Source organism: Callospermophilus lateralis, chromosome 2 (assembly GCF_048772815.1).
Source record: "Callospermophilus lateralis isolate mCalLat2 chromosome 2, mCalLat2.hap1, whole genome shotgun sequence".
NCBI lineage: Eukaryota > Metazoa > Chordata > Mammalia > Rodentia > Sciuridae > Callospermophilus > Callospermophilus lateralis.
In genome coordinates this window covers 107391009-107402260 of record NC_135306.1, presented here as the reverse complement: position 1 = coordinate 107402260, position 11252 = coordinate 107391009, and the positions used below count along the sequence as shown (strand labels likewise).

The 11252-nt window shown below is 50.3% G+C and overlaps 1 protein-coding gene across 4 annotated transcripts in view; it reads left to right on the top strand.

Annotated features, from left to right (window-relative positions):
- The first annotated feature begins 476 nt into the window (after positions 1–476).
- Positions 477–11252, top strand: part of Grik4 (glutamate ionotropic receptor kainate type subunit 4) — a 279827-nt gene continuing 269051 nt past the window's right edge. For all 4 annotated transcript variants that reach the window (XM_076843680.2, XM_076843682.2, XM_076843681.2 and 1 more), the window contains exon 1: positions 477–558. In XM_076843680.2, coding sequence (XP_076699795.1) covers positions 477–558 — 82 coding nt within the window. The remainder of the gene's footprint in view (positions 559–11252) is intronic.

The window sequence follows — 11252 nt, the reverse complement described above, 5'->3', positions numbered from 1 at the left end:
GGGCTGGACTTAAACGCAGCCTCTTCCTCACCCCACTGTCTAGCCTGGGAAAATGCCAGGGGGCCTGGGGCTAGGGGTGACCCTCCCTCCTTCCTCTTCTGTTCAGTCTGGGCTGCCGTTCCTTAAGAGTAGGTGGAAGTCCTCATTCCCTAGTTGAGATTTTGAAAGAAAAGGAGGTGCTGTGAATCCTGAGCCTCAGTTGCAGCACCTGCCCCCAGTGGACCAGGAGGCCCGGATTGGAACTCGAGTTTTCTTTGGGCCTAGTGGGCATGGGGAGGAACGGCATGGCCCACTCCCACAGAAAGTTCTGGTGTGGTGTTGTCACCCTCCCCAGTGGCTCTCCCTGGAGGCCCTGGTCTCTGGGCTGGGTAAGGGCGGCTGGCTCCCAAGCCCTTAGCACTCACCTGCTCCTCTGCTTTCTCACAGAGTTATGTCATGCCCAGACCAGCAGAGGGCTCCATGAGGATTTATAGAAGATGCCCCGCCTCTCGGCGCCTTTGGTGCTGCTTCCAGCGTGGCTCGTGATGGTGGCCTGCAGCCCGCACTCCCTGAGGATCGGTAAGTGTGGCCTGGCTATGTGATGCTCCTAACCATTACTCCAAGGATCCACAGGTGACATCCGGGTGCTGCCCAAGCCTTGCAGGAGGCTGCCCGACCCTGCACTGTGCCTTCCTGAGTTTGGCTGGGGCAGAGGTGGGGATGGAGGAGGCGGAGGTGGTGGTATTGAGGCAGCAAGAGGTTGACAGATCTGATCTGGTTGACTTGAGCTCCCCTGGTGATAACTTCCTGGTACAGTTCATGACAGAATCAGCCTAGCCCGTGAAGAGGCAAAGAAGGATGAGAATGGCCGTGGGGAGTTCAAATCCAGGGCTAGAGGTAAGAGAACAGGTCACTTCTCCTCTTCTCTGACCAATCAAAGAACCCTGGAGATGGTGGTGTGTCCTTGGCAATCTGAATGAATCCAGGAGTCTGCTTGGTGACCCTGCCCTTGGCTTGCTATTTGCTGGCTGTGGCTTGATTCTGAGAGGAAGGGCAGGATCCTTCTGTCTCTCCCTGTCCTTGTTCCTTGGGTGGGTAGGCAGGGCTGCTACCTGTACCATCAGCAACTCCAAACCTGGAGCCGGGGGTGGGGGGATCATGTGTCTCCTGTCTTGCTGGGACTGAGTGAGGCTGGCCAACTGCAGGCCAAGGCATTCCAGATCTCGAGTACTGGGGACTCAGTCCTGGCTGCAGGGCTGAGGATGGTCTAGTGCAGCAGGCCCAATGTGGGCATCAGAGGGCTCAGCCAGGGAACCTGTGGGGTCAGGTCAGATGGGAGGGTGTCGGTAGTTTCTACATGTGCATGTGGGGTGGGGGCCAGAGTGGACAGATGGGTGGGCCACAGCAGTGATAAATCTAACTCTGTGTTGGTTACAAGAAGATCCACCAGCAGGGACCCCGGGACAAGGTTGGGTGACAGCCCTATAAGAGTCAAATACCAGGCAGGTTATCCAGATGGATGACCACATGAGGCTTCTCTTCACAGACTAGGGTGGGAGCCGTGTGGGTGACCTAAATGATGCTGGATCTGGATCCTAAACCCGATCCTAAAAGGACTTAATGTTTAAGGCTAAATCCAGGGAAAGGACTTCAAACTCCAAGATTCCTCCAGTTGCCATCAGGACTGGCCCTAAGGGCCGAGGAGATTATGGTTGGCATGTGGTGGTGGTCCAGCACGGGCAGAGGCGGGTCAATAGCTGAGACTTTGGCCAAGCCAGGCCGGAGGCTGAGCCTGCGGGTCTCTGAGCTGCCCCTGTGATGCCGTGGGCATGTTTCTCTGCCTGCAGAGGCTCTGCTTGAAATCAGAAGTATGCACAAGTGACTCCACTCTCCTCTCACCCTGCCCTGACTTCCTGCTCTACAGTCTTTATAAAAAAAAATTAGGGGGAATTAAAAACAAAATCTTCCCTCCCTCTTCTTCATTCATTTCTGCAGCAACTTCAAAATCTAATTTAATTCTGCTTAGTGGCAGTGCGAAAATGGTTCATATCCTTAAGATGCTTATTTATAAGATGCCTACAGTTATTCAGCATTTGCTGCAAGGTTTTCTAGCCCCTCTAAATGAGCGGATAAAGCGGTAACCCATCAATTTCCATTTGTCAATAATGGGAAGCGGAAAGGGATTGAGCCAGAATTGGGAGTGCCTCGCGGCCTTGGCTCTCCTGACACTTGTTCTCCTGGAGGGAAACAGAAAGTGGAGCCAACAGATCCCTCTCTTGGCTGCTGTGCTGACAACAGAGGGCTTTGCAGGGACCCCGTATGCTCCCACATCCACACTTTGCCCGGTGCTTGTTCAGCTGTCAATCAAGACTCTGCTGGCCCCCAGCTTTGGTTCATGCCAGGCCACTTCCCGTGATTTCCAGCTGAGGGGCTGCTGGCTGACAAGGTCAAACCGGCCCCATCTCCTGCAGAGACCAGGAAGCAGAGTTAAGCCAAGGAAGAGAAAGAAAAGAGAAAAACCCAAACAGCAATGCCAGGACCTGTTTTCCTGTCTCCTTGATTATCTTGAGAGTTAGGAGCTTTTAAAAATCTCCCGATCCTTGTGGATGGAGAGGTGCTAATTACATGCACTCCAGAAGGGAAGTGGAGTAGGGCAGGGATGGAAAGAGAAATAGGTCAAGAAAATATGAATAGCTGTGTCTCATGGTAGGCAGCCATGCACGCAGGTGGGCTTGCTGGGCAGACTGTTTTGGGGTCTCCCAAGTCCTTGAGAGTCTCCTGGGAAAGGGGATCACTGCTCAGCATTGGAGTTTTGGGGGGTTTTCCCCAGTTCCCCAGTCTCAGAATGGATGGCTGTCAAAACAGGTCTGCACAAAAGGACCCAGAATCTCAGAGATAAATGGTCCAGCCTGCTCCATCCTCAGCCCTGCTTGTCGCTGGTGACAATATGGATGTTTGTAAAGAGGCCGCCGAACCCATTACCCTGTCTTGTGATGGCTGTTTTTCATTCAAGTGAGGCACAGGGTGGGAGACAACGCCAAACTGTCTATTGCAGTGTCCGATGTTTACCCTCAAATGAGGTTTTGGGTAAGAGAAAGGGATTTTATTTATGGCTTTGAGGCTGCCCGCATAAATTCCCCAAACTCACACGCATATGTCAGCCCCCTCAGCCATCCATCTTCTGAAAATATTCTTTGATTTTGTTTCTGTCCCTCTGGGTCCTGAGTGGTGACTGTGGAGCCACGAGTTAATAAATGTCCCAGGAAGACCCCACCCTGTCTCTGTAGCCCTCCATTACTTAAAGAGATCAACTGTGGTCATAATATCTCAGAGACATAAAAGGTAGTAAGGATCCATCTGCTTATTTTGCAGATGAGGAAACAGGCCCAAGGGTCAGTGGTTTGGCCAAGGTCACATGGCCAGTGACCTGGCTAGCAGTGGTTAGCTGAGAGCCTGTTGCCCTTGACTCTTCTCTCCATGTGCCCATGGGTGAACTCCCTTAGCCACTGAGGAACAGAGTCACCTTCCACAGTAGGTGAAGATTATTACCTCTTGTAGTGTTCTCTAATTTCTTCTGGAAATTTTCAGATATTAGCCAACGCTGTCCTAATGCAGGGAACTCGGTATGTATTCTCTAGGCAGATGGACGCAGGGATTTCCAGCTGCCTCATTCTCTACCCCCGACTCCTACCATGCTGCAGTCACACTGAATCGCTCGCTGTGGCCCCGCTGTACCAGGAGCTTGACTCCAAGCTTTGCCCATGCCCTTCCTCTGTCTTAAGTGCTCTTCCTCCCATTCCATTCCCCTCTGCTTGGAAAGCATCTCCATCAACTCTCCTGCATCACCACTGGCTTAAACAGTTCTCTGCAAATCCTTTCCCAGTATCTTCCTGTCCTCCCAGGGAGAGTTCATCTTTTCTTTAATATTCTCCCATTCACTCTGTTACATACATTTGTTCCTGCACTTATGGTGCAATATTCTAATTATTACAACATTTTCTTACCAGACTTTGGACTCCACTGGAGGCTGGGCACATGGTGTATGCACATGTGTGGCTCCAACTTAGTAAGAGTGATGGATGCGTCCATGGCCTTTCCCAAATACTATATTTGGTACCATGTTTTTAAACTGTTTTCTTCCTGTCTTACCTATGTGCAAAGAGTTAGACCTGTGGGAAGAAGTAGAAGAGACAGGAGAAAGAGGAGGAGAACATGTCCATCTATCTGTCTTTCATAGAAGAGAGAATAAGAATTGGCTGAATGTCCTAATTGGGTTCTATGGAAAGTTTTGGCTGTAATAATAAGTGCATTGATTCAATTATTCATTCATTAATTAATTCAACAGATATTTATTGAATGCAGTGTGACAAGCACTGGGGTTATGGTGCTAAATGATAACAGTCAAAATAATCACTTGCCGTGGGAAAGGCTTTATTCTCTGTTGGTCCGAGAATATTCTTTAAGTTGCCGAAGCTGGCTTTGAACTTGAGATCCTCCTGCCTCAGCCTCCTGGGCTGCTGGGATTACAGGTGTGCACCACTGTGCTCAGCTTGGGATCTCTGATTATTATAGAAATCATATTAAGTACATTTTGTTGTGTTTGGTAAAGAAATTCAAAGATAGACTCATTATAGCTAACATAGTCTTATCTTGCTTTTCTTTAACACTTTTACCTCCAAAGAATTTCCTAGAAACATATAGTGTAGCTGACAGATGAGGAAGCTGAGGCTTGGGGATTCCAGAAGCTTGGGAAGTCCTGCTTGGTATGGGTGGCACCAGACACATCGGCGAGTTATTGCAGCGATTGAATCTCTTTTCTGCTTAAGGTTTCCCTGCATGGTGGAGCAGCAAGTGCTTGGATTTATTGGACACTCTGCCTTACTAGGACCCCCGAGCACTTTACAACTACATTTTTTTACTTAGTTGCTTTCCTCCAAAGAGCTTGAATTCTTTGCAGGGAATGTTCAACTTAGAACATTCAAATGTTATAAAGATGAAGCTAATAGGAGAATTGGGGGAGACAAGAGGGAAGAATAAAAAACATTTTCTGATGGCCTTCTGCTGTGTATTAAATATATGTGACACACCGAGATGCTTGGCCTTGTTGAGGATTTACCATGGGGTTTTTTTGAGTAGTGGGCTCCCCTAATAATCTTACCATGTGATTTGATTTATGAAATTTTGATCAGTGAGTAACTTTTCATCTTGGTTCCAAATTGAGTCATCCATATAGACAATCAATTGGTCTTTCACATTAGTGACAAATAGAAATTGATGACTTTCTCCTTCATCTGTCACCTAGAAAGGGAATATAGAAAGATTTCTGGGACATAAATCTCTCTTCTGCTGAGCAATTTAGAGGAGTCTGTGTCTGCTTTATTCATGCCTGTATTCCCAGGTCTAGAGCAGTGCCTGGCCCACCGAGGACTTAGTCACAGTTTGCTCCGTGGGTTTTCTATGGGAAGCTCTGAATCTTGAGTTGACCTTTCAGTTCTCAAATTTCTCTTCTCCCGGAATGCTTAAGAATGCTAATCAATTTTATTGTTAGCCCACAAAATATATAGTTAGGAGCATTAGTGTTTTGCCCACCTGGGATTACAGGTGTAATTCCCGGCTCCCTGCCCTGGTCAAAGTCTGCACGTGTGCCTGCACAGACCTCTGCATGCATCAGGACCTCTCTCCTCTCCCCCTTGCTTCACCTCTGCCACCAGCACATTTTTTAGGTGGGCAAGGGAGGATTGGCTGCCGTCAGACAGGCACCCGGCCGTGTTCTGTGTGTCATTTTCCATCCTCATTCAACTTGGGAGCATCACACAGGATGATTTCAGGGTGTTGACCTCCCTCCCCCTTTCCAGAACCCAGTGTGAGCCATAGACACACGCTGAAGTCTTTTCTGCTGAGAAGCTAGGGATGGATTAGGCCTAGATGCTTCATTTCATAGAGGAGAATTACTGGGGTCCCAAAGGCAAAGTGAACTGGTAAAGGCCCCTTTCGCAGCACCAAGGCCCCTGACTCTCAGCTGCCGGGTGTTATCAGGGTATTGGGCCTTGCATGCACCAGTTCAGGTCCCACAGCATCTGTGAGGCAGGTGGAAGGGAACACATCTCGTGGAGGCAACCTGAAGCTCTCAGGGTCTGTGACTTGCTCAGGCTTGTGCAGAGGTAAGTGACCAGGTCAAAGTGGACAAAGTGAGTAGGATCTGAGTCCTGAGTAGCCTCTTGGCAGTACATTCACAATGGGTGACATCTCAAAGCCAATAGGGCTGAGCCAAAGAGAACAGGCAAGTCATGACAGTGAACGTTGGTAAGTCTGGCTTATCTGTTCTGTTTTCTTAAACATTGTGCTTGGTCTCTGCGAGGAAACTAGGCAAGGTCCCAGTGGTAGGAATATCAGAGATGAAAGGGTGGGGCCCTTGGTCCATAACTGCGAGTCCTAGAGATAATAGAGTTGATTTCCATATAATTTTGGTGTGTGGCTGCCTGTGTTCATTTGTGTTAGGGTGACCTGGTTCCCAGGCCTCATTTTGTCCCTCAGTGAACTTCCCTTTGGATACAGCAGATTTCAGGCCTGCCTGGCAGAGTGGCCGGTGGCCTAATCAGCTGCATTGGGGTGAACAGAGATCACCATGGCACTGGGAGAACCAGCACTGGTGATAACTTCTCAGAATATCAAAAGCCTGTCTCCAGCTCTGTGACATGCTTTACAAAGTCTCACTTTGTGGAGCGAATCATTTGCAAGCTGGATTTGTGGGGCAGGGGGCGGGAATGTAGAAATCATGGAGAGAGGGATTTTGCTTCTGTGTAAAACAAAATTGCTTACCAGGCAGAAGGAGTGGGCTCTTCTGGACCCCAGGGTCCCCAGAGCTGGAAGTGGCCACAGATAGATTGGAAAGGGATTTTAGTATCGGATGCAGGGTTGGACCTGTTACTTCCAAGACCCCTTCTGACCTGGGATTCTGTGACATAATATTTTAGCCTCTGGTCTCGTGCTCTCACAGGAAGACATTTCAGTATCATCGTGTCCTCATTAATAACCATTAACAAGAGCTTAGATTGAGGCAGCCATCTGCCTAATTAAAGCTATGACCCCATTTGGTTCCAATGGCTTGGCTAAGCCAGGTAAGACACACAGCCCTGCTGACCCTTTAGTTCTGTCGGTGTGGACCTGGCCCGTCTGCTGCTTCCCTTCTCCCTGTGGACCCTGATGGAGGAGCTGGAGAAGCCCAGGTGATGGAGGCAGCTGCTTAGATCTCGGCCACACTGTGTGTGTGTGTGTGTGTGTGTGTGTGTGTGTGTGTGTGTCCCCGCGTGTGCGTGTGTGTGTGTGTGTGTGAGAGAGAGAGAGAGAGAGAGAGAGAGGGAGGGAGGGAGGGAGGGAGGGTGGGCTATGCTCATGTGCATTGGCAGAGCCAGAACGTCCCACTCAGCCTCATGGCTCAGCTGCATGGGAGCCCGTGGTCACACTTGGCTCTCGTTAGTCTGAACAAGCAGGCACACTTCCGTATTTGCTTCCTGGGGGGTGGTGGGGTGCACGGGTGGCAGAAAGCTGCAGACAGCTGTGCTTTCTCCTTCCACCTTGACTCCTAGTGGGCTGGGCTGAAGAGGCTCATTAGGTCCACCCTGAGAGAATGCTGTGGAGAGGCCCAGCCTAGTGGGCTGCTGGGCGTGCATTGGCCTGCACAGTCCCCTGGCCGGGGAGACAGTGCCTCTGTGCTGGCCTCCAGAAGGCTCCAGCATAGTGTAGAGGTTAACCCACCTCATGGGCTCTGGAATCAGACTGCCTGGTGGTGAATCTGAGTTCCTCCCTTGATAGCTGTATGATTTTGGGCAAAGACTTAATTTCTGAGTGCCTCGATTTCTTCATCTGTCGCATGGGGTCATAGTCCCTATTTTGTTTTCATGAGAACTTTTTCCTATGGAAAAAGCCCTTAAAGTGCCAGCCAGGCCTATGCAGGCGCTGGGAAAGCGGCCTCTTTACTGAGAGAGAGCATTGATGGACGAGCTGGTCTCCATCTCTTCATCTTCCACTGCCCCTTTCCCTCCCCCGTTTCTTCATCAAATCTTGTCTCTTCACTTTTTCTTAAACCTGCTTTAAATTCACCCTGTTCTAGGCGATGGGAGTCCCAGCTGGTTTGGAGAGCTCTTACTTCCAGAATTCTCCATGTGCAGGTGGGCACGTGCTCTGTCGCACGTGTCTCCCTGTCTTCATGGTACTTACCCACCTGTTTTATGCAAACAGTTTTTTAAAAACCTCATTTTAATTCCATCTACTCCAGGAGCCTAAGAGCATCCTGAAGGGATGGGCTCCAGCTTCTGTGTCCTCACAGCACCGTGGACTCTCCACACTAGAGTTTCGTCCCAGGCACTGGCTAATGGATGTGAATGATCACCTTCTTAAAGACCCCCTTTAGCCCCGTCCCTGTTCATCATCCCTCTCTATTTTTCTCCTTCCTTTTACAGCAAAGCCCTGCAAAATAATTGCCTATTCAAGTTGTCTCCATTTTCTTCCTCGCTCTCCCTATCAATAGGACTCTCCACAATCAGACTCTCAGCTCTCAGTGACGCCCCTATGGCTAACTCAGGCGATCTGTTCCCAGGCCTCATCTTACTGGGCTCAGCAGCAGCATTTGGCCTGTCTTCCACTGCCTCTTGCCTGCAGGACTTCTTCCCTCGGCCCCAGGACCACATCTCACCGGGTCCTTGCTCCAGCTCACTGGCTCTGCCTTGGACTCCTTTGCCATTCCCTTTCTTTGTCTTGATCTCTGCATGTGAATGTGCCCCAGGGCTCTGTCCTGAGGCTTCTTCTCTGTCCTCACCCAGTAGGTGATCTTGCTTTCTTCTGGTCCAGGTGCCTCTACAGGACATGACTCTCTGCCCTCACCTCCTGCTCTGACCTTGCTCCATGACTCAGTAACTCACACCTGCAACTGCCCACTCACATCCCCACTTGGATCGACAGAAGCTCAACCTTGACATGCGTTAAACTGAGCTCTTGATTTCCGTTCCAAGCCTGGTTCTCCTGCCGTCCGTCTTCCCCATTTCATAGATGGTAATGCTATGCTATCTGATTGGACTTGAGCTCTGAACTTTGGCGCTGTCCTTAGTTTCCTTTTCCTCTGCCATCCGACACCCTCTCCATCCGCAATCCTGTTGGCTCTTCCTTCCAAGCACGGCTGGTAGCCCTTGACCACTTCCTCCCACCTCAACCATTGCAGTCCCAAACCATCTTCTGCCTCCCCTGTATTATCATGAAGCTTTCCTACCAGCTTCTCTGACATCCCCCGCCCCCCACCATACTAGGGATGCAACTCAGGGTGCTTTACCACAGAGCTACCTACGTTCCCAGCCCTTTTTATTTTTTTATTTTGAGGGTCTTGCTCAGTTCCTGAGTCTGGCCTTGAACTCCTCCTGCCTCAGCCTCCCGAGTCCCTGGTGTGTGCCACGGTGCCCAGCTCTCTGTGTCTCGCTGATTCAATCGCTTTTTCTCAAAATGGCAGCAAAACAATTCTCCTAAACTGTAAGTTACATCATATCAGTTCTCTGCTCTGGCCCTTCACTGGCTTCTTGTCAGAATAAAAGACAGTCTTCATAATGGCACGGGGCCCTCTATGTTCTGGCCCCACTGTGTGTTCCATTCTCCCGCCTTACCCCTCTGCTTGTTGCTCACACCACACAGCCCCAACCAAGACACACTAGCTTCTTTGTTTTTCCCCAAACATACTAACTGGGCTTCCACCCCAGGTCCTTTGTACCTGCTGTTTTTTCTGCTTAGAAAATTCTGGATATCTGCACAGTTCATTCTCTCACAACCGGTAGGTCACACCCTGACTGTCTTTGGCCCCTCCCCTGTCCCCATTACTTTCTATCTGCCCTTGCTTTGTTTATTAATTTTTTGTAACATTTATTGCTAGCTGGCATTTCTTGTCTTACGTGTTTCTTGCCTGAATCTTCCCATGAGGAAAAATGCTTTGTTTTGTTCTCTGCTGTTCCCCCAGCACTTGAAATGGAACCTGGTATATAGAAGATGCTCACTAAATACCTGCTGAATGAATAAATGAATGATGCAGGGGCAAGGGAGGCCCCCGAGGAGCTTCGGAGTTGAAGGCTCAGGCTGGTGGTCTTCCTGACGGGGAGGCACCTCTTCCCGAGCATTGCTTGTGGGGAACAGTGCCGTGATGCAGTTGGCTCCCTGTCCCCTTGTTCTCTGATTCCTGCAGCCAAACCCCAGGTCCTGAGGCTAATCTTGCTCCTGTTCTGAGGAAGCCCAGGCCAGCAGTTAAATGACTCAGCATCGACATGAGTCTTGGCTATGGATCTTGCTTTGTTCCTCAGATCCAAACACCAGGTTCCTGGCTTGTAATCCACCCCCACCAGTGTGGCCCTGGCAGTACCCAAGTCTCTCCTGTCATCATGTCAGAGACCTCGCTTGAATACTGTGACTGTGCCCAAACCCCCCTGGGAGCATGTGTGGCCTTGTTGGTCTCAGTTTCCCAAAAGCCCAGAGACCCGCACCTGGGCCCAAATCCCAATGGATCTCTGCCACCTGCTGCCAGTGCTTTCCTGACACTGCCGCTCTTGGCCAGGAGTCTGCTTGTTGTTTGCCAGGAGACTTTACCAATTATGACTATCCGTTTGTGCTTAGGTCTGCAAAATCGAAATGGCGGCCGGGACCCAAATGTCGCCCATCCACCTTTGAATAGTGATGACCATTGATTTTCTTTCTATCAAGCCCAATTCTGTCCCTCTATGCGGACTGTTCAGACTCCACCTTTCCCCCAGGGCCACACAGAGCAGGTCTGATGCTGTTCCCTGTGATGGTACCTCGGAGACCGGAAGCACCGTCATTTCCTGTTCTAACATCTTCTTTCTCCCAGAGATCCATTAACAGGGCCGTTGTTCCTTCCATCGCATTGCTGGGCTTCCACTCATCATCCTGGTCACCCTCCTCGGAAAGGGTTTTCTTCCTCCTAATGAGGACAAGATTCCCACTTAGAGGCAGGCACTCCCCTCCTCTGGTTCTAATACCAGCAGGCACCTGCTCCCACCTGTGGCCTCAAGTGCAGAGCCTGTTGTTAGACCCCTTCCCACCAACCCTGGCTGCCCAGGCTCTGGTTCTGGAAGGCCAACCTGGCACTCAGCTGTGAGACACAGCCCTGCTCCTCACAGACTGGGTTTTGCTCGCAGCACCCGGGGCTGTGGCTACTGTAAGGTCTGAAGGCACCTGTGTGAAGGGGCTGGGTGCTGGGTGGGTTTCCTAAGTAGAGTCACCTCTGT